The following is a 23,759-nucleotide window of genomic DNA, read 5'->3' as shown; positions in this document are numbered from 1 at the left end:
ATCATCTGACCTTCTGCTGCCATACCAACCAACAGCGACCCACGATCGTATCACAGCACTGCCGTTGGAGAACAGGGGGAGAGTGCTCCCCCAGTCAACACCATAGATGCCGTTATCAGGATTGATCACGGCATCTAGGGGGTTGGTGCTGCCGGGATCGGCGCAATCGCGGCTCCGGCAGCTGTGGCGCGACTCCGGCTGTGATAAACAGCCGGGTCCCGTCACCGATCTCCTGTGCTGCCCACGGCAGTGCCGGAGATTGCTAGGACGTATACATACGTCCAATTGCGCGAACGTGTCGGATGATTGGACGTATGCATATGTCCTATAGCGGGAAGGGGTTAAAAAGCTATTTGAAAAGAGTAATGAAAAAAAAAAAAGTTTTATTTACGTGAAAATAAACCCCTCACCCAATAAAAATTTGTCCCCCCTTAGGCCAAAATTGCTGCTTTTTGATCACATCATATGCTAGAAACGGGTTTTAATATGGCCATTGTACATCATTTTTCAAGTAGAATCAGATAAAGAAAACCTGTCACCAAATAAAACTTTTAATATAGTTCCTTGTGTAATTAGCAGACACTCACTTTATCCACATAAATATGTTTAAAATGTAATAGAAAAAATGGCCACTAGGTGGCTCTGTTCTGTTCCCTGCCACAATTAATACAGTGAGTTTGATCTTCTCCTGGCAGGAGTCCAAACTCAGGAAGTGCACTAAGCTTGATTGACAGCTGCACAGAAAGTGAAAGCTCCACAGATTCTAACAGACTGAAAGCTGCAGGAGAGGCTCAATGAATACTGCAAACAGACTGAAACATGCATAGAGCCTGAGGTCTTCTATTCATTACAGCACTGCAACGATGCAAGGGCGGAAGTGGTCCCCCAGCAGGCTTCCGTGAGGTCATGCCTGCTGGGAAACTGCACTATGTGAGCAAGAATAAAAGGTATGATACAGAGCTTTTTAAATCTCTGACATTTTTTTTTTTTTTTTTACGGGTTAGAGGGGTGTTAGGAGTAGTTGGGAAACATAGCCAAAGTTAGTTTAGAAAAGTTTACTAAGCAACAGGTAAATTTTAAACCCCTTTTATTGTCACTTTGGTGTTTTTTTCCAATTAATCGATTAAACTAACAACTAATCGATTATTGAAATAATGGTTAGCTGCAGCCCTATATTACAGCTCATCCTATCTACTTTAATGAGCCAGCAATAAAGAAAAACCATTAGGAAAACTCCTTTACCTAAACCTAAATGCTTAGTAGAAGGTATGTAATAGGTTAATAAAAACATTACTTACTGTGTCCCATATCTGAAGTTTAATCTGCTTGCCGTCAATGGTTATCATTCGTGCACCGAATTCTACACCTAAGGATTAAAAATGAAGGAAGTTAATGTTTCTTCATTCGGATTTATAGTCCTTTAAATGCTTATTCTGCTCATAATACGTCACTGGTCAGATGGTAGGTAATCTCTTTTGGAGTCGTCAGGCTTTCTTGCTGCTTGTATACCAGGAAATCGGCTTTTGTACACCAGAAATGCTCCTTTATTATTTAGTGGACAAAGTTCAACAATCCAGCTAGAGTCATTGAAGAACCCGGAGGACCTGCACACTGATCTCCTCCACTACTGACAGCCATTTAGCTTATCAATGACTTCTATGTGCCTAGAGATTACTGGCTGAGCAGTTTCCATAGAAAATTCTTCCATGTTGATTTCCTTTCCAAGAAAATCACAGCACCTAACCAGATTTATAGCAGTGACACTTAATGGATGATCAGGCACTTAATATAACATTTTGAGTGTTCTTGACGATTTACAAAGAAAAAAAAAATCATTACTTTTATCAGTTTTAGTTTGGAAAATAAAATGATGCAAAATACTAAACAAATCCGTGGTGTACAACCCCTCGCAAAAGCATTTAAAAGGGGGTTTGCTAGGTATATAGGATTGATGGCCTATTCTCAGGATCAACAATTAGCTGTGCAGCAAAAGTGAGCAGGAGTTGAGCTACAGTAACCAGACCCGGCCAAAATGAAGTGAAGACAACGGCTTCCAGCACCGCATACTGTGTAGTGCAGGCGATGCTGCTGTACTGAACAGCTGATCCACAGCAGAGCCGTGTGTCGGCACAACATCGATTAGCAATTGATAGCTTATCCTGAGGGTAGGCCATCAAGCCTACATACACGGAAAACCCCTTTAAGGCTGGAGTCACACGAGATGGCATCTGCCACCTATCTGACCATGCGGATGCGCTGCCAGCAGTCACAGAGCAGCGTCAGAGGAAGCTCCCCGCTGCTGCCCTAACTGTGTGCCGCTCGTGACTGCTGGCATGAAATCCACAGCTACAAGGGGACACAGAGAGCTAAGGAGGCAGTAGGGAGTGCATTCGCAGCGTCAAATACACTGTGGACGCACTCCCGTGTGACCCTTCCCTAAAGCATACAAGCCAGCCATTTAACTTACAAATGAAACAAATTACACATAAAAGACAAGTCAAAGGGGTTATCCATTAAACACTGCTGTTTTCTTGCAAAAACAGCACCACTACATCCACAGGTTGTGTCTGGTATTGCAGCTTGGCTCCACTGAATTGAATGGGACTATGCTGCAACACCACACACAACCTGTGGACAGAAGTGGTGCCGTTTTTGAAAAAAAAAAAAAAAAAAAGCAGCAGCATTTTTCTTATTGGGTACCCCGAGAAACAACATTTTTCTAATCAATTGGTGCCAAAAAGTTAAACAGATTTGTAAATTACTTCTATATAAAAATCATAATCCTTCCAGTACTTAGCTGCTGTATGCTCCAGAGGAAGTTGAGTTGTTCTTTTCAGTCTGACCACAGTGCTCTCTGCTACCATCTCTGTCCGTGTTTTTATATACCAGTAGAAGTAATTTACAAATCTATTTAACTTTTATGCACCAGTTGATTTTAAAAAAAAATAAAAAAAAGTTTACCACTGGAGTACCCCTTTAATGTTTAACCCCTTGGCACCACATGTAATTCATTTAAGGCGCCCATTCCTTGCACAACCACTGTATATGTTTTTTAAATCAACTGGTGTGCAACCTGCTGTCAGTTTCCCTTTTAGAAGAAATTACTAGAAGAAATACATCTTGTTGCTAAGGCTAGGTTCACATGGTCGTTCTCTCCCATCCCACTATTCTCCCATTACTGCTGCTAAATGGACCAAACAAACTGATGCAAAAGGATGCAAACAAATGCCACTTGTCTGTTATTTTCATGGCTACTTCCTGGTTGCTCACACCTCTTCTGAGCATGCTCAGGATCAAAAATGGATTGGAAAATACGGAAGCATATGGATGACATTAAAGGTTCATCCGTTTCCCATAGACTTCAATGTTAAATTTATTATATCTGTTTGTCTGCCAATTTTTGGACAGGGAAAAAAAAATACTGCATGCACAGCCTTTTTTTTTCGGTCAAAAAAAACATAATATAAACCAAACAGGAGCAAACTGATGACAAAGGATTGTAAAATAATCCCATTTACATCAATGGGATCCTTTTACATCCGTTTGCAAAAGGCTTGAATGGACTTTACTAACGGACATGACTTAACAGAGCCAGATGTGGTGATTTGTTCTAATAGGGAAAATGACAGCAGGGTCCACTGCACTAACCTGAATGTGCGGGTGACCCTGTTCCTAATGTTGCTAACCAGGTTAAAATTAGTGCAGCTGTAATGGGAACACTAACCCTTAAAAAGGACACTGCCCATTTTGGCCTGAGGCAGAGACGATATTCATTTTTGTGCTTTAGTTTTTTCTCCTTGCCTTTTAAGACATGCCATTTCCATTCACACACAATTCCATATAAAAGGTCTTGTTTTTGGTGGGGCCAATTATACTCCAAAATGACACCGTTCATTTTGTCATAAATTGTACATCAAAGCAAAAAAAAATAAAAAAAATAATATAAATTTTTGAGGGAAATTTAAAAAACCCTGCAATTTTGAGAGTGGGGGGATTGTGTAGTTTTTACGCATTGCACTCTATGGTAAAAATGACACAATCTTTATTCTGTGGGTTAATACGATTAAAGCCATACCCATGGTTACAGGATTTTCTATTACTGTACTGTATAAAGGAGGGGGGAGGAGTGTCAAACTTTAACATAAGTATGTTAAAAATTTCGCTATTCTGACCACTATAACTTTTTTTTTATTTTTCTATATAAAGGGATGTATGAGGGTTCATTTTTGCCGCTCACCGTTTAGTCAAAGGAGCAGGCCAGTCCTAAAAAAAACGTATCCCCTATCCTAAGGATATGGGATAAGTTTCAGATCGCGGGGGCTCGATCACTGGAGCCCCCTGCGATCTCCTGTACGGGGCCCGGGCTCGCTGGCCAGAGAACGCGTGTTGCCCATGACACGAAGCAGCGGCCGACACGCCCCCCTCAAAACAGCGCTATGGCAGAGTCGGAGATTGCCGAAGGCAGCGCTCCGGCTTTGCCATAGAGTTGTATTGAGGAGGAGTGTCAGCCACATCTTTGTGCGGAGGTCAACACGCCCCCTTCCCGCGGGCTGCCAGGGGGTCCCGTATGGGAGATTGCGGGGGGTCCCAGTGGTCGGACCCCCCGCAATCTGAAACTTATCCCCTATCCTTAGGATAGGGGATAAGCTTTTCAAGACTGGAGATCACCTTTAATAAATACTATATTTTAATAGTTTAATATTGAGACATCAATGAGGGACAAAATTTTTTTTTATTCTTTATTACAGCCTACATTTTTTGAGGAATGGGCTACACAATATTCTTCATCAATATGCAGTGTGCTTGGTGGGCTATGACCAATCTGCTAAACAATCCTGTGCTAATCATTCAGATTTTGGTGCAGATTTGTTTCTGGATTTTCCTGCTGACAAAAAACTGAAAAGGAAAAAAAGGTCACTGGACTAAAATCCACACTTAATGTTACAGATCAACCGCAAAATCTGTAACACTAAATTACTTTAGATTGGGAATCTTTTTTTAATTCCCATTGAAGCCAATGGGGTATATATATATCTCAATAATCCACACTGCAGGCCCATTCACAGGTATAGAACGTCAAAGTATGTGTATGGGATTTGTCGGGGAAAATGTGCAGCATTTCCGCACTGTCTGAATTTACACTTAGATTGCCTTGTCTTTAAATGCAGACACACATATCCAGCACATGACATGTTAACACAGCCACTGTTATTAGCCCCTTAACGACGCAGGACGTAAAAGTACGTCCTGGTGAGCTGGTACTTAACGCACGAGGACGTACATTTACGTCCTATGCTTAACCGCAAGCATCGGAGCAATGCTTGGGTCATGCGTGGCAGGTCCCGGCTGCTAATAGCAGCCAGGGACCCACCCGTAATGGCGGACATCCACGATCGCGTGGATGTCCGCCATTAACCCCTCAGATGCCGTGATCAATACAGATCACGGCATCTGCAGCATCACGGTCACTGAAATGGATGATCGGATCGCCCATAACGCTGCCACGGCGATCCGATCATCCTGCATGGCAGCCGGAGGTCCCCTCATCTGCCTCCGCTGCCTTCCATGGGTCTTCTGCGCTGATCTGCGATCGAGCAGACCAGAGCAGAGGATGACCGATAATACTGATCAGTGCTATGTCCTATACATAGCACTGAACAGTATTAGCAATACTATGGGGACTATTAAAGTGTAAAAAAAAAAATAAAAAATAGGGAAACCCCCCCCCCTCCCCAATAAAAACATTTTCCCTATTTCACCCCCAAAAAGTGTAAAAAAATATTTTATATACATATTTGGTATCGCCGCGTGCGTAAATATCCCAACTATTAAAATAAAATGTTAATGATACCATACGGTGAACTGCGTGAATGTAAAAAAAATAAATAAATAATAAGTCCAAAATAGCTGCTTTTTTATTATATTTTATTACAAAAAATTTTTTTATAAGAAAAGTATTAAAAGTTTTATATAAGCAAATATGGTATCAATAAAAAGAACAGATCATGGCGCAAAATGAGCCTTCATACTGCCGCTTATACGAAAAAATGAAAAAGTGATAGGTCTTCAAAATAGGTGGATTTTAAACATATTAATTTTGTTAAACGGTTTGCTATTTTTTTTAAGCGCAACCGTAATAGAAAAGTATATTATCATGGGTATCATTTTAATCGCATTGACCCAAAGAATAAAGAACATATGTCCTTTTTACCATACATTGTACGGCGTGAAAACAAAACCTTCCAAAATTTGCAAAATTGCGGTTTTCTTTTTAATTTTCCCCACATAAAATAGTATTTTTTTGGTTGCGCCATACATTTTATGGTAAAGTGAGTGATGGCATTACAACGGACAACTGGTCGCGCAAAAAACAAGCCCTCATACTAGTCTGTGGATGAAAATCTATGATTTTTTTTTTTTTGAAGGCGAGGAGGAAAAAACGAAAACGTAAAAATAAAATTGTCTGCGTCCTTAAGGCCCAAATGGGCTGCGTCCTTAAGGGGTTAGTGTCATTGGCTAATAAAAAGGACTTGCATTCGTAGGAGGTTGAATACTTGGAAAATAGCACTCACAGAAAAGAAGACGCTTTGTGCTAAACATGAAATCCTAGGAGTTTGTCTTTGTCAGCAAAAGCAATGACTTTGGGATATGATGATACCATACTGCCATCTATCAGGAACTCCAGGATACCACAAATGTATTATATGTGTTCATACTAATCCCTCATACAGCAGCTTTATGTGATACAGCGGGATGATTTCATGCTGCACTATAGGGTCACATCCATTATTATTCTACAGAAATGCATCAAGACCTCTTCTGAACTTTTACAGAGTTCACCATGACCATCTCCTCTGGCAGAGAATTCCACAGTCTCACTGCTCTTACAGTAAAGAACCCCCGTCTGTGCTGGTGTAGAAACCTTCTTCCCTCTAGATGTAGAGGATGCCCCCTTGTTATAGATACAGTCCTGGGTATAAATAGATCATGGGAGAGATCTCTGTACTGCCCTCTGATATATTTATACATAGTTATTAGGTCGCCCCTAAACCTTTTTCTAAACTAAATAATCCTAATTCTGATAATCTTTCTGGGTACTGTAGTCCTCCCATTCCCCGTATTACTCTGGTTGCCAGTCATTGAACCCTCTTCAGCTCCTCTATATATCTTCCTGTTAAACTGGGGCCCAGTACTGTACACAGTATTCCATTTGTGGACGCAGCGGTTGACACCCCAGCTCCCATATATCCCATAGAAATACATGGTGGGTGTGTGTCGGCCATCGCGTCATGCAGGGACAGAACACCCCCTTCCTGCCAATGTATGGCCGGATGAAGCACTAGACAGTGCGAAACGGAGCTTGTCGCCTATCTGTATCCCCCTGGTGTCCTGTCCCTCTCCCTAATATGTATTTGTAATGGTTTTGCATGCTTTACAACATATCAAAAGTTTTTGTATCTGACAGTGCCCATTTAAGACAGTCCATTTGAAAGAAAAATAAGAAAAAAAAAAAAACACGCTGGTTTCCATTGACTTTAAAAGGGGTCAGTCTGGTGTCCGTTGATAAAGCAGGTTTCGAGCAGAGAAAAAAAAATTACTTCTCACAGTAAGTTTTCTGCAAACTGAGCACCGTTAAAGGGGTACTCCGGTGGAATTTTTTTTTTTTTTTATTATTATTATTATTTTTTTAAATCAACTGGTACCAGAAAGTTAAGCAGATTTTGAAGTTACTTCTATTTAAAAAATCTTAATCCTTCCAGGACCTAACTTCCTCTGTAGTGTACAGCAGCTGATATTTTCTTTTTGAATTTCTTTTCTGTCTGACCACAGTGCTCTCTGTTGACACCTTTGTCCATGTCAAGAACTGTTCAGAGCAGGATAGGTTTGCTATGGGAATTTGTTCCTGCTCTGGACAGTTCCTGACATGGACAGAGGTGTCAGCAGAGAGAATTGTGGTCAGAGAGAGAAGAAATACAAAAATAATTCAAACTTCCTGTGGATCATAACAGCAAGTAATGGAAGGATTTAGAGTTTTAAAAAGAAGTAATTTACAAATCTGTTTAACTTTCTGGCACCAGTTGATTTAACCCCTTAAGGACATGCACCGTAAATGTACGGCGCTGCTAAGAAGTTCTTAACGCACAGCAAATTTACGGCGCAGCTTTCCTGGATCACCGCATCTCCGGACGCGGTGATCGGAACGGGATGACTGCTGATATCTAATCAGTAGCCATCCCGGCATATCGCCCAGGGGGGTTCCGAGACCCCCCCCCCCCCCCCCCCCCGCATGTCTGCGATCACCGCAAATTGCCGGTCTGAATTTGTGGCTATTCCGGGTCAATCGAGTCTCTGGTGACCCGGAAAAAAGGGGTGAATGGGGCTGTCCATGAAAGAAAGGATGCAAGTAACAACGAAAATTTACCACTGTGTTAAAGTAGAATATGTCACGAAAAAACAATCTCGGAATCAGAATAATCGGTAAAAGCATCCCAGAGTTATTAATGCATAAAGTGACAGTGGTCAGAATTGCAAAAAAGGGCTCAGTCCTTAAGGTGAAAAAGGGCTCAGTCCTTAAGGGGTTAAATGGGCACTGTCAGATACAAAAACTTTTGATATGCTGTAAAGCATGCGAAACCAATAGGCTTTGCAATTGCTTTCATTAGAAAATTTTCAGTATTTCATACTACAAAAGCCAGTCAAACAACTGCCCCCCTGCCTGCTTTGACACATACTAGTCCTGCTGTGTCCATGCATCATCACCTATGTCATGGACACACTTCCTTGATTGACAGCTGTGAGCGCAGGGCTCACAGCTGGAGGAAAAATCCTCCCACTGCTTGTGTCCCGCTACTGTCAGTGAGGACAAGCTGGGAGTTGTAGTTTTGCTAATGCTAGGGGATATGTGAGCAGACAGCATACTGCGGGAGGGGGCGGAGACCTGCACAGTGTGGCCACGCCCCCTCCCTTTGAGAGGAATTCAGACTAGTGAGCTAAATTACAAGTGTAATAAAAAAAATAATAAAGGTGCTAGACACATAAAAATTAGATGTACATGGTCAGGATTAGGTACTGAGTGATATATTAAAAAAATTGTTTTTAATGCATAGAATCCACACTATATACAGTAAAAGAAAAAAAAGTGAAAAATGTACAAAGAATTAATAAAATCCACAAAACTTGGTGCGGAATTTCAGTTGTATTTCAATTCCCCCTGATCATACACAGGGCACATTATGTGGGCGTTATGCCCTTATTCAGTTATGTACCGTAATAATTTTTTCATATTTACAAAATAAACAAAAATAAAATAAATAAAACATTTTAATGAATTCTTTAAAATATCATATTAATGATACCTGCCCCTTTCTCTGTGAAAATCAAAGTTAAAACACCACTAGCCTATTAATAAAGCAGCATTGCTTTGGTATGTCATACACATTTAGCTAAGTACAGAGAGTAGCAGGGAATGGTACAGCTGCCCCAGCAATGCCTGCTCTACTGTACTCAGCACCCTCTCCAAATAGATCTTATGCATCAAGTAAACTTGTTTAGAGAGAGAACGGGGTATAGCCAAGCACACACAAGTTATGGCATATAATTTGTGCTCAGTTGTATCTGGTATTCTCTCATTAAAATAGGTTCACCCGTTCCAGGGTCCGATCAAATTTTTTTTTTCTTGAGCTAAACGGACCCTGAAATCAGTCGGGTGCAAATGGCTACTACCGGGTCCCAACGGCCCCAATTCACTTGCATGAGGTCCGTCGTTGTTATGGTAATTTTACAGGAGTTAAGCACAATTTTTTTTTCTCTGCTAAAGTTGATGGAACTGGCAACAATGTGAACGAGGCCTTAAATAACTTTAATATATTAAACAGAAAAAGAATCCACTATGACACCCGAGGTGCCGAGGTACAGCTGGTGATACATGGGTAAGCATCATGCAACTTTGCTTTAACCTCTTAAGGACCCAGCCATTTTACACCTTAGGACCCGGCCATTTTTTGAACATCTGACCACTGTCACTTTAAACATTAATAACTCTGGAATGCTTTTAGTTATCAATCTGATCCAGAGATTGTTTTTTCATGACATATTCTACTTTAACATAGTGGTAAAAAAAAATTGTAACTTGCATCCTTTCTTGGTGAAAAATTTGAAAATTTTATGAAAAATTTGAAAATTTAGCATTTTTCTAACTTTGAAGCTCTCTGTTTGTAAGGAAAATGGATATTCAAAATATTTTAATTTTTTTTTCACATATACAATATGTCTACTTTATGTTTGCATCATAAAATTGACAAGTTTTTACTTTTGGAAGACACCAGAGGGCTTCAAAGTTCAGCAGCAATTTTCAAATTTTTCACAAAATTTCCAAACTCACTATTTTTCAGGGACCAGTTCAGGTTTGAAGTGGATTTGAAGGGTCTTCATCTTAGAAATACCCCACAAATGACCCCATTATAAAAACTGCACCCCCCAAAGTATACAAAATGATATTCGGTCAGCCTTTTAACCCTTTAGGTGTTTCACAGGAATAGCAGGAAAGTGAAGGAGAAAATTCACAATCTTCATTTTTTACACTCGCATGTTCTTGTAGACCCAATTTTTGAATTTTTACGAGGGGTAAAAGGAGAAAATGTATACTTATATTTGTAGCCCAATTTCTCTCGAGTAAGCACATACCTCATATGTCTATGTAAAGTGTTCGGCGGGCTCAGAACTGAAGGAGTGACAAGGGGATTTTGGAGAGTACGTTTTTCTGAAATGGTTTTCGGGGGGCATGTTGCATTTAGGAAGCCCCTATGGTGCCAGGACAGCAAAAAATACCCACATGCCATACCATTTTGGAAACAAGACCCCTTGAGGAACGTTACAAGGAATAAAGTGAGCCTTAATACCCCACATGTGTTTCACGACTTTTGCATATGTAAAAAAATAAAATAAAATTTCACTAAAATGTGTGATTCCCCCAAATTTCAAATTTTTGCAAGGGTTAATAGCAGAAAATACCCCCCAAAATTTGTAACCCCATCTCTTCTGAGTATGGAGGTACCCCATAAGTTGACCTGAAGTGCACTACGAGCGAACTACAATGCTCAGAAGAGAAGGAGTCATATTTGGCTTTTTGAGAGCAAATTTTGCTCGGGGGCATGTCCCATATAGGAAGCCCCTATAGTGCCAGGACAGCAAAAAAATACCCACATGGCATACCATTTTGGAAACTAGACCCCTTGAGGAACGTAACAAGGAATAAAGTGAGCCTTAATACCCCACACGGGTTTCACGACTTTTGCATACGTAACAAAAAAACAAAAAAAATTTCATTAAAATGGGTGTTTCCCCCCAAATTTCACATTTTTGCAAGGGTTAATAGATAAAAACAAAAAACAAAATTTGAAACCCCATCTCTTCTGAGTATGGAGGTACCCCATAAGTTGACCTGAAGTGCACTACGAGCGAACTACAATGCTCAGAAGAGAAGGAGTCATATTTGGCTTTTTGAGAGCAAATTTTGCTCGGGGGGCATGTCGCATTTAGGAAGCCCCTATGGTGCCAGGACAGCAAAATAACCCCCACATGGCATACCATTTTGGAAACTAGACCCCTTGAGGAACGTAACTAGGGGTACAGTGAGCATTTACCCCCACTGGTGTCTGTCAGATCTTTGGAACAGTGGGCTGTACAAATTTTTTTATTTGCACAGCCCACTGTTCCAAAGATCCGTCAGACACCAGTGGGGGGTAAATTCTCACTGCACCCCTCATTACATTCCGTGAGGGGTGTAGTTTCCGAAATGGGGTCACATGTGGGGTTTAGTTTTTTTTGCGTTTGTCAAAACCGCTGTAACAATCAGCCACCCCTGTGCAAATCACCTCAAATGTACATGGCGCACTCTCCCTTCTGGGCCTTGTTGTGCGCCCCCAGAGCACTTTGCGCCCACATATGGGGTATCTCCGTAGTCGGGAGAAATTGCATTACAAAGTTTGGGGGCTTTTTTCCCTTTTACCTCTTGTCAAAATGAAAAGTATAGGGCAACACCAGCATGTTAGTGTAAAAAATTTATTTTTTTACACTAACATGCTGGTGTAGATCCCAACTTCACATTTTCATAAGGGGTGAAAGGAGAAAAAGCCCCCCAAAATTTGTTAGGCAATTTCTCCCGAGTACAGCGATACCCCATATGTGACCCTAAACTGTTGCCCTGAAATACGACAGGGCTCCAAAGTGAGAGAGCGCCATGCGCATTTGAGGCCTGAATTAGGGTTTTTTCATAGGGGTGGACATAGGGGTATTCTACGCCAGTGATTCCCAAACAGGGTGCCTCCAGCTGTTGCAAAACTCCCAGCATGCTTGGACAGTCAACGGCTGTCCAGCAATACTGGGAGCTGTTGTTTTGCAACAGCTGGAGACTCCATTTTGGAAACAGTGGCGTACCAGATGTTTTTCATTTTTATTGGGGAGGGGAGGGGGGCTGTGTAGGGGTATGTGTATATGTAGTGTTTTTTACTTTTTATTTTATTTTGTGTTAGTGTAGTGTAGTGTTTTTAGGGTACAGTCACATGGGCGGGGGGTTACAGAGAGTTTGAGCTGCCGCGCAAACTTGCAGCCTGATACTCACTGTAAGCCCCTGCCCATGTGAATGTACCCTGTACATTCACAGGGGGGGGGGGGGGGGACCTCCAGCTGTTGCAAAACTACAACTCCCAGCATGCACAGTCTATCAGTGCATGCTGGTAGTTATAGTTTTGCAACAGCTGGAGGCACACGGGTTGGGAAACACTGAGTTAGGAAACAGAATGTTTCGCAACCAGTGTGCCACCAGTTGTTGCAAAACCACAACTCCCAGCATTCTCAGGCATGCTGGGAGTAGTAGTTCGGCAACATCTTTAGAGACAGATGTTGCCAAACTACAACTCCCAGCATGCTTGGAGTTGTAGTTTTGCAACATCTGGAGGACTACAGTTTGCAGACCACTAATACAGTGGTTCTCAATCTGTGCCCTTCCAGATGTTGCAATACTACAACTCCCAGTATGCCAAAACTGTCCAGGCATGCTGGGAGTGGTAGTTCTGCAACATCTGAAGGGCCAGATGTTACAGAACTACAACTCCCAGCATGCCTGGACAGTAGTAAGGGTATGCTGAGGATGTGTAGTTTTGCAACATCTGGAAGGGCACAGTGGTCTCCAAACTGTGGACCTCCAGATGTTACAAAACTACAACTCCCAGCATGCCCAGACGCCAAGGGCTGTCTGGGCATGCTGGAAGTTGTAGTTTACAGGGTCCTATTACGGCGACGTGCATTGCTGTAAAGGGCCCGACCGCGGCTGAAGATCTACTCACCTTTCGCCGCCGCCATCTTCCTCGCCGGGATCCGGGTCTTCAGGGACGAGGTAAGTACCGGGGCCGGTCCCCCGGCAAGCGGCAGAGAATGGAAAACGCCAGGGCGTATGGATACGCCCTGGGTCCTTAAGGCCCAGGGTGTGAGGGCGTATCCATACGCCCTGGGTCCTTAAGAGGTTAATATTTATATAGCACTAGTCACTTTGATATTGATATTGAGATATATATATATATATATATATATATATATATATATATATATATAGTTTACACGGCTTATTTTGCACATACAACAGGTTTTTTGTGGCAGGACTCGCTATTTTGGTTAGGTACGCAGGCTGCACCTTAGGGTCTCTGTTCATGATATGGAGGTTAACCCAGGTTGTGCAATTGATACATCATTGTCTCCTATGCAGAGAAGAGAGTTGAGAATTATTATTTTTTACCTTCTTTGTGGCAAGTGTGCATTAGGCTGTTAGATATTTCAATACTATTGTACCTCGGCAGCGGTCCAGGAATTGTAATTATTCATCTCTTCCTTTTTGTAATAGTTTTATTTATTATTCAATAAAGATTTGTATTTTATATGGTATATACACTCCAGTTTTTCTTCTTTTTTGGTTGTAACTTTATTATATTGTATATTTTTTCAATATGAGAAAATTATTGCAATATGACACTTATGCTTTAAATGGGCACCGTCAGATCCCAAAACAAAGTTGATCGCGGCATCTTAAGTGAAAGTAAAACTATCCCGGCAGCCCAGCGAAGCTGATCGGGACTATCGAGACGTCCTAATCAGCTTACTGGACGACAGGAGGGTCCTCATCTTCCTCCTGGTCGTCCTATCGGCAATCTACTGCTCCAAGCCTGTTCAGACGTGACGTCACACGGGGCGGAGTCGTGATGTCATGATACCCCGGCCCAGTAGTCGTGACCCGGCAGACTCAGAGGCTGCAGCGCTGCGTGCAACTCCCAGAGGCGGGTGCAGCATGCAAGATAGCAGGGGACCCCAGTGATGGGACCCTCGCGATCAGACATCTTATACCCTATTCCTTTGGATAGGTGATAAGATGTCTTAGGGCCAGAGTGCCCCTTTAACTAACTTTTAACTATCCTGCCCATTATGAAGAATTATGCTAGTTCTACATTTACTTGCTATACCGCTCTGCCGTGGATGGTCTTTTTCTTCTTTATATGGTCCCCGCAGGTCTATAGTTTTTACGCTTAGGTATGGATGACGTTCGTCTCACAATCCTTTGCGCATTCTGCAGATTGCAGAGATCACAGGACGCCGGCACGTCAGGACGTACAGATGGACCGCATTGAGGGGGCGTGACGTCATGGGGCGTGAACACGGAAGCTGGGGAGCGGAGTAACCCTTTAAAAAAGAAAACGGCTCCTGAAAATCCACTAGGGGTCCCCATACCTACTGGGACACCTACCAGTCCTGCAGCAGCATCAGGTTTGTCCATGATTCATGGACAAGGCTACATGAGCAGACACACCAATCACCTCTCACCACCACAAGGGAGAGACACACCGCCTCCCACCACACAATCACCTCTCACCACAAGGAAAGGATATGCCCTCTTCCCCTGAGAGGATTTCTAACACTGTGAGCTAATGAAAAGAGGTATTTTTATAATAAATATAGGTGTTGGAGGCATAAACATTAGATGTACGGGATTAGATACTGAGTACCATATTTATCGGCGCATAACACGCATTTTTTAGGCTAAAATTTTTAGCCTAAAGTCTATCTGCGTGTTATACGCCGATAAGCCGCTGCAGTTCAATGATTTAAAGCGGGCGCTTTAAATCAATGAACTGCAGCAGCGTTTGCAGGTGCAGAGACCTGCTGTCGCAACGACGGTAACAGGTAATTATACAACCGGGGATGGGGGAGGCAACAGGGCAGCGGCGCCGGCAATGGGTGCTGCTGCCCCTTCTCTCCCCCTGTCTGTCTACCGATAGCCAGGGGGAGAGAAGCGGCGGCAGCAGGGCTCTAGACCCCAGGAAAGGCAGGGGGAGAGAAGCGGGCAGCGACGGCCTCTCTCCCCCTGCCTTTCCTGGGGGCTTCTACGGGGTCAGAAACAGTGTATCGGGGTATACACATGCACACACACGCACCCTCATTTTACCAGGGATATTTGGGTAAAAAACTTTTTTTTACCCAAATATCCTTGGTAAAATGAGGGTGCGTGTTATAGGCCGGTGCGTGGTATACCCCGATAAATACGGTAATTTTTGTGTGTGTGTGTTTATCTGACAGGTATGCTTTAATAAATTCCACACTAATAACATATATGCATGTTAAATATAGAAAAAAATATGCATGTTAAATAAAATCCCGGTCCCGGGACCTACTGCTATAGCCGGACCTGAGGAGCGGTGGACGGAACACCGAAGTGGGGCAGTACACAGGCATACAGCCTTCAATAATACACTGTATGGCTGAAGGCTGTATGTCTGTGGGGGAACTATACTGCGCCTAATGTGGGGGAACTATACTGCGCCTAATGTGGGGGAACTATACTGCACCTAATGTGGGGGAACTACACTGCACCTAATGTGGGGGAACTACACTGCACCTAATGTGGGGGAACTACACTGCACCTAATGTGGGGGAACTACACTGCACCTAATGTGGGGGAACTACACTGCACCTAATGTGGGGGGGAACTACACTGCACCTAATGTGGGGGGGAACTATACTGCACCTAATGTGGGGGGGAACTATACTGCACCTAATGTGGGTAGCTATACTGGGCCTAAAGGGGGGGGAACTATACTGGACCTAATGTGGGGGAACTACTACCTAATGTTGGGGAACTACAACCTAATGTGGGGGTAACTATACTGCCAACCTAATGTGGGGGTAACTATACTGCCAACCTAATGTGGGGGTAACTATACTGCCAACCTAATGTGGGGGGGAAATAAGATGTATGCAAGATAAGATATATGCAGTGTGCATAGGAATTTGTTCATAGTTTTTTTTTTTTTTTTTTTTTTTAACTATAGTCTGGCCCTCCAAGGAGACAAGTGCAGTAAGTACTGAGTGACAATGAGACAGTTAAATAGATATAGTGCAGTGCATTTTTTCCCTCTTTTTTTTTTTTTTTGCTCGTCAACCTCAGTAGCGGTGCCCTGCGGAAATTTGCACCCCTTACAGTATTCAAAATGACATTCAGAAGGTGTTTCACAGGAATAGCAGCAAAGTGGAGGAGAAAATTCAAAATCTTTATTTTTTACACTAACATTTTTTTTTTCATTTTTACAAGGGGTAATAGGTAAAAATGCCCCCCAAAATGTGTAACCCGATTTCTCTCGAGTAAGGAACTACCTCATATGTGTATGTCAAGTGTTCGTCGGGCGCAGTAGAGGGCTCAGAAGGGAAGGAGCGACAATGGGATTTTGGAGAGCGAATTTTGCTGAAATGGTTTTCGGGGGGCAGGTCTCATTTAGGAAGCCCCTATGGTGCCAGAACAGCAAAAATAAAAAATAAAAGATAAAATTTTTTTTTAAAAACACGACACACTATTTGGAAAACTACTCCCCTTAGTCCCCTCAAGGAACGTAATAAGGGGTACAGTGAGCCTTAACATCCCACAGGTGTTTGACGAATTTTCACTAAAGTTGGACATGAAAAATTTTATTTTTTTCACAAAAATGCTGGTGCAACCCCAAATTTTTCATTTTTACAAGGAGCAATAGGAGAAAATGCCCCCCAAAAAGAGAATGGACATACTCCATATGTGGATATAAAGTGCTCTGCGGGCGAACTACAATGCTCAGAAGAGAAGGAGCGGACTTTTGGATAGAGAATTTGTTTGGAATGGAAGTCAGGGGTCTTGTGCGTTTACAAAGCCCCCGTGCTACCAGAACAGTGGACCCCCCCCCCGTGACCCCATTTTGGAAACTACACCCCTCACAGAATTTAATAAGGGGTGCAGTGAGCATTTACACCCCACATGCTCACTGTACCCCTTATTACGTTCCATGAGAGGTGTAGTTTCTAAAATGGGGTCACATGTGAGGGTGGTCCACTGTTCTTGCTGCATGGGGGCTTTGTAAACGCACATGGCCTTCAATTCTAGCCAAATTCTTTCTCCAAAATTCCAATGGCGCTCCTTCTCTTCTGAGCATTGTAGTTCACCCGCAGAGCACTTTATATCCACATATGAGGTATTTCCTTACTCAGAAACAATGGTGTTAAAAATTTGGGGGGGCTTTTTCTCCTATTGCCCCTTGTGAAAATAAAAACTTTGGCATTTGGCAACAGCATTTCAGATTTTTCATTTTCACATCCAACTTCAAAAGGAAATTTGTCAAACACCTGTGGGGTGTTAAGGCTTGTTATGTTATGTGAAGGGGTGAAGTTTCCAAAATGGGGTCACATGTGGGCGATTTTTTATTTTTTTTTGTGTTTATGTCAGAACCGCTGTAAAATCAGCCACCCCTGTGCAAATCACCAATTTAGGCCTCAAATGTACATAGTGCGCTCTCACTTCTGAACCATGTTGTGTGCCCGCAGATCACCCACATATGGGACCACTGTAGTTATATAGGCTCCCAGTTCAGGCATTTAGGTGACAAATTTTAAATTAATGTAATTTTGAAAGAGGACAGGCACAGAGCTGCACGATTTGTCAATTGGCAAAAAAACATTGTACACTAAGTGACAACAAATTAAACTTGTTGGGCCACAACCACTGTTCACACATGGCAACGTATGGCTGGTAAAGAAAATCTTAATTGCCACAGAAAAGATTCAGCTGACAAAGGACTGATCGATGGTACTTGTAGATTGGCCGGTTACCTGCTCATTTGCTCAATCGGCCCCTGTAAAGGAACATTAAGCCATTCCTATTTAACATCTATGACTGTCAGTTCTACCCACATAAAGCAGGACCACTTATAGTCATCAACTTACCAATTGTCAGGTCGTGAACCGGCTGGAACCTCTTGTCTGTGAACTGCAATAGTAGGCATGATTTACCAACACCTGTAGCCGAGACAAAAAGGAAAAACTTTAATATAAAGACACACAGCATACTTTTCCACATTACCATCTAAACAGAACATTAGTGGACTCCCTGACTCCGTTTCCTGCACTGTGGCTAGGCAGTATGGCCAAATATGTGTATCGCAGTATTTTTGTAACTTATGGCGGTTCCACGGTATATAACTGTATCCCCCCCCCCCCCCAAATTTTTTTTAGCCCAGCGCTGGGCTGTCCCCATCAGGGTACTACTCACGTCACCCGCAAGCACTGCTCTCCTCGTCCTCCTGTTTGTTGCGGCTGCCGCTGCTGACACTCTATACTGTATCCCTATGCCAGGGCTGCAAAAGGTAAACAAAAATAAACTTTAACGCATGTTCCCACGTTGGCCTTACGCTCTTCCTGGGGACGTGAACATCAGACAGCCGTCAGCCTATCACCGGCCGCAGCGATGTTCCGCCTCGGCCGGTGATGGGCTGAGCCCACTGTCATTTAAGAAGCCGGCTTCTTACATGACAATGGGCTCAACCTATCACCGTCCGAGGCAGAACATCGCTGCGGCCGGTGATAGGCTGACGGCTTTCCGACGTTCCATTCCCTTGGAAGCTGGTCCGGACCAACGGGGAAGGTGAGTTAAAGTTTATTTTGTTTACCTTTTGCAGCCTGGGCATAGGGGTACAGTATAGAGCAGTGGTCTTCAACCTGCGGACCTCCAGATGTTGCAAAACTACAACTCCCGGCATGCTGGGAGTTGTAGTTTTGCAACATCTGGAGGTTGAAGACCACTGGTATAGAGAGTGTCAGCGTTGGCGGCCGCAACAAACAGGAGGACAAGGAGGGCAGCGCTTGCGGGTGACATATGTCAGTAGTATCACAATGGGGACAGTGCAATGCTGGGCTAATAATTCATTGGGGGGCAGAACAGCACTCGCGGGTCACATATGATTAGTTCCCCGATGTGGGGACAGCGCAGCGCTGGGTTGACAATTCATTCATTCCCAAGGGGGAGGGGCCAAACCTGTATTGCGGTATGGGTTAAAATTCATATCGTGCAGCTCAAAAACTTCAGTATTCGGTATGAACCAGTATACCGCCCAGCCCTAACTGTGGCCATGGAGAATTTTTGTCTCTTTAGTTCTAGTAAATGTGCAATGATGTACACATGCAGACATAGCCATTAAGAGGCATGTATCAGATCTGCAAGTCTTTGAACCTTCCCTTTCTGGAACATCTGTGCACACAAACTCTTCATAGGTCAAAATACAAGCCATAAACTAATGTGCATTTTTTTTTTTTTACAAAACTCCACACATTAATAGAAACTTGCATGAAGATTCCCATGATTGTGAAGTATTAAGTGGCATTTTTTGACATTACTATAAATCTACTAAAGACCATTCCTTAAACTGGTCATACACTTTAGACAGCTGTCGGCTACTCTCCATACACATGCATGCTCAGCAGAATGTCTTAAATGTGAAGAGAAAATAAGGCTCCATTGCTCTGTTATCTGACATGTCTCCATTGTGGTAGTAACATTCTAACCTCATCTTTGGTGTGCCTAGCCTTTGATGTGATCCTGCACGGATACATTTATTATCACGGCCTCTAGAGCAGCGCAGAACCTTTCCATACTCTCATATTATCCTTGACACAACATATGGTTTAGTCATCTGGTGCTAGGACCAGACATGTCTTCTCATTAACTGGCGCCACACGCTGTATACTGTATTTTGGTAGCAGATATGGTTGTGGTTTGCCTCATAGCTCTAGTTATAAGTAAATACTCTAGACCAGACTCTAGGAAACCTTCGGCACTGCAGATGTTTTGGACTACATCTCCCATGATGCTCTTTCATCCAAAATGCTGCCAAAGCATCATGGGAGATGTAGTCCAAAACATCTGCAGTGCCGAAGGTTGCCTATACCTGCTCTAGACTCTCCCTGTTTGCTGAAGCAATTGCTCATCATCACTAAGATGCCACAGGTTTTTACACATTTTAAGCTGCATTGTCTGAAGCCCCTTGGGCCCAAGCAATAAACAAATACTACTGTGCAACAGAAAATACTGCAATACAACACCCATATTATTCTTAACAGTAACAACCAGAAACCACCAGGTACACAATAACCCCTAGCAGCGACAAACACTACAGTGCAGCACAAAATACCTCCCCAACAGCACCAAACTATTACCACAGAGCAGCACTAAATACCTCTCCAGCAGCTCTAAAACACACCACAGCACAAAATAACTCTCCTTAAATAGCAAATATTTACCACAATGCAGCACCAAATCTCTTTCCAACAGGGCAAAACAATCACCACACTGCAACCTAACATCCCTCTCCAGCTGTGTTAAACATGAAAGTGCAGCACACTGGTAGCCTTTCTGTCCCCATTCTAGCCACCACTGGCCGCAGTACAGTCCTCTCCCCCCCCCCCCCCCGCAATCAATAAAAGCACTTACTACCAAACCACCCCTTCTCTAATTGCAGCAACATTCTTCCACTTTTTATCTGTCCTCTTCTTCACCTGCAGCAATATTTTCCCCAAACCACCCTCTCTCACCGCCAGCAACTCTTTTCCCATTTCCACCATTGTCAGACTGGTCTACATGTACATGTATGACAAAAAAAAAGAGAAGCCTAAAAAAGATCGAAAATTCTGATGTGTAATAACTGGACTTATAGTAATAATAAAAACATTTAAAAAAACTGTGAAGGAGAGGAGCACATGAAATACGGAAGTTGAAATTCAGAAGTGTGAATGGGAGTCCGGAACCCCATAGAAGTCTATAGGCTTAAATTTGAGGCGTAATTCCACAAGCAGAAATTCTGCCGTGTGAATAGATCCTCATGTAACAATGGTGTGCTCGTAAGTTCTTTATTCCTAAAGTCACCAGCCAGGTCTGCAAGGCCCAGCAACAGTCCAAAGCTTACATTACCTGCTCCCTGCAGCTAAAGGAAGTAGTGCTGTATAAATCCTGCTCCTCAATGAGTTACTATCCATAGATACGGTACACAGTGATAAATAGTAGAGGTCACATGACTGGCCAGTTAGCCCATGAGATGCATCTTAAGAACTAATCCATGCACTAGAACACTTTAGAATAGTAGAAAAGGGTGTACTGCATTGGTACAAAAAAATTATGCAAGAAGAATTTAAGCACCTTAGTGACGTGTATTTATGGCAATGAGTATTGAGTATACACTGCTTGTCAGACTAACACTGACAGACATAATATACCGCACTAAAGTGAAATGTTTTGATCAGTCGCAGTCTGAGCGATGAGACCCTGTCCATTCGCTAGAATGAGTCAGTAGAAGGAGGGGCTAACTAGACAAACTTACAATGTAAGTCTATGGGATTGTTTTGGTCAGCATGTGCTCTCGCTCTATATCTGAAAATGGCAGTATTTAGTCAGTCTTCAGACAAAAAAAAAAAGGTAAAACGTAGCCACTAAAAGTCAATTGTAGCTGAAAATGATACTAGTAAAAACAGTTGTTTGACTGGCTTTTTCAGTATGAAATACTGAAAAATTTCTAATGTAAGCAAATGCAAAACTTATTGGTATTACATGCTTTACAACATATCAGAAGTATTTGTATCTGACAGTACCCATTTAAGTAAATTCTCAGTGTTTTGCAACCAGTGTGCCTCCAGCTGTTGCCCATTTAAGTAAATTCTCAGTGTTTTGCAACCAGTGTGCCCCCAGCTGTATACTACAGAGGAAATTATTTTCTTTTTGGAACACAGTGATCTCTGCTGACATAACGAGCACAGTTCTCTCTGCTGACATCTCTGTCCATTTTAGGAACTGTCCAGAGCAGCATATGTTTGCTATGGGGATTTTCTCCAACTCTGGACAGTTCTTAAAATGGACAGAGGTGTCAGCAGAGAGCACTGTTCTTGTGATGTCAGCAGAGAGCTCTGTGTTCCAAAAAGAAAATTATTTCCTCTGTAGTATTCAGCAGCTAATAAGTACTGGAAGGATTAAGATTTTTAATAGAAGTAATTTACAAATCTGTAACTTTCTGGCACCAGTTGATTTAAAAAAAAATATATATATATATATAAAGAGTACCCCTTTAAGGGGTTAAAATTAGGCATTTCCAGTCCTGTCTTAATTTTCACGTGTTTGGTGAAAACACTAAGTATGATGTTAGGTTTGTTGTGTCATCTTTTACCCCCTTCACATAGTCCATGCTTTGAGATATTTTACTTAGTTTTATAGCCTCAGAAATCCATCAGAATGCCTCAGCTTTGTTCCTAGGATGTACTGATCAATTGGGCCATGGTTGGAGCTCATGACACCCGTCTGCATGTAACATAAGTGGTACCAGTAAATGTATAATTCCCGGACAGTACTAACAGGCTGCACTGAAGCTGGAAGAGACTGTGTTTGAGCTGAAATCTTAGATGTTTTCTATTGCACAATCTGTTCTGTGAGGGATTGAGATGGCGGTATACTAGCAGCGTGACAAGTCACATGAGCTTATGTGGTGTAAGGGAGCTTGAGGAATCAGTGTGTAAACACATACGCACCATCTTCAAGGAGTCACGTCTACAGAAATGTGCAGCAGAGGAAACAAACGATCTGTCAACACAACACTTACTATACTGGTACAAGTCTATACATCAGTTAAAGGAGAAAAGGAGAGCGCTCCATAGCGTAAAACCGCCTTCAGGTAATCTAGTATAAAAACTAGGAACTCTTACCATCGGTGGTTGAGTGACCCCACACACAACAACGGTAAGCGTGGAGGGGTAATGATGTCCAGTCTGCAGCCTTCCCAATCACAGAGCTAAAATGGAGAAAAGACTTCCAAGGGATGAATGGCTTTGAACGGCGCTGACCAGGCAACAATGGTGCGGTGAAACGCGTTGCATTGTGGGAAATCCAAATAAACCTGCTGTTTTACCTCATGCTTCTGTTCCTGGTCAGCGCCGTTCAAAGCCATTCATCCCTTGGAAGTCCTTTCTCCATTATATATCAGTTAGGCTGGGTTTACACCACTTTTTTGCAATACGGTTCCCGTATTAGTTTTCAATTTGAAAACCGTACAGAACTGTATCGAAAACCATATGTATTGACTCTCCATTAAAAAACATATACCAAAAGATGCATCTGATTGCATCCATTTTGCGTCTTGTACAGTTTTCTCAGTTTTTTTCCCGTACCCAAAACCGAAGCCTACCACGGTTTTTGGTCCAGGTGAAAAACCGCATTGAAACGTATCCTTTTTTTTTTTTTTTTTTTTTTAAACATGGGAGTCAATGGAAACCATACAGAACCGTATGTAGGTCCGGTTCCATCTGGTTTTTACTAGGGATCGACCGATATTGGTTTTTTAGGGCCGATACCGATAATCGGTGCAGGTTAGGGCCGATAGCCGATAACTTAT

At 42.6% G+C, this 23,759-nt stretch overlaps 1 protein-coding gene across 1 annotated transcript in view; it reads right to left on the bottom strand.

The window, feature by feature from the left end:
- RAB2A (RAB2A, member RAS oncogene family) overlaps positions 1-23,759 on the bottom strand; it is a 116,445-nt gene that overhangs the window by 57,459 nt on the left and 35,227 nt on the right. Inside the window, exons 2-3 of the mRNA XM_056522014.1 lie at positions 18,283-18,354; positions 1,299-1,366 (exon numbers count right to left, since the gene is read on the bottom strand). Of these exons, the coding sequence (XP_056377989.1) occupies positions 1,299-1,366; positions 18,283-18,354 (140 nt within the window). The remainder of the gene's footprint in view (positions 1-1,298; positions 1,367-18,282; positions 18,355-23,759) is intronic.

Source organism: Hyla sarda, chromosome 5 (assembly GCF_029499605.1).
Source record: "Hyla sarda isolate aHylSar1 chromosome 5, aHylSar1.hap1, whole genome shotgun sequence".
In the NCBI taxonomy this organism is placed as follows: Eukaryota; Metazoa; Chordata; class Amphibia; order Anura; family Hylidae; genus Hyla; species Hyla sarda.
The sequence above is the reverse complement of the archived record's forward strand: the minus strand, read 5'-3'. Positions and strand labels throughout refer to the sequence as shown.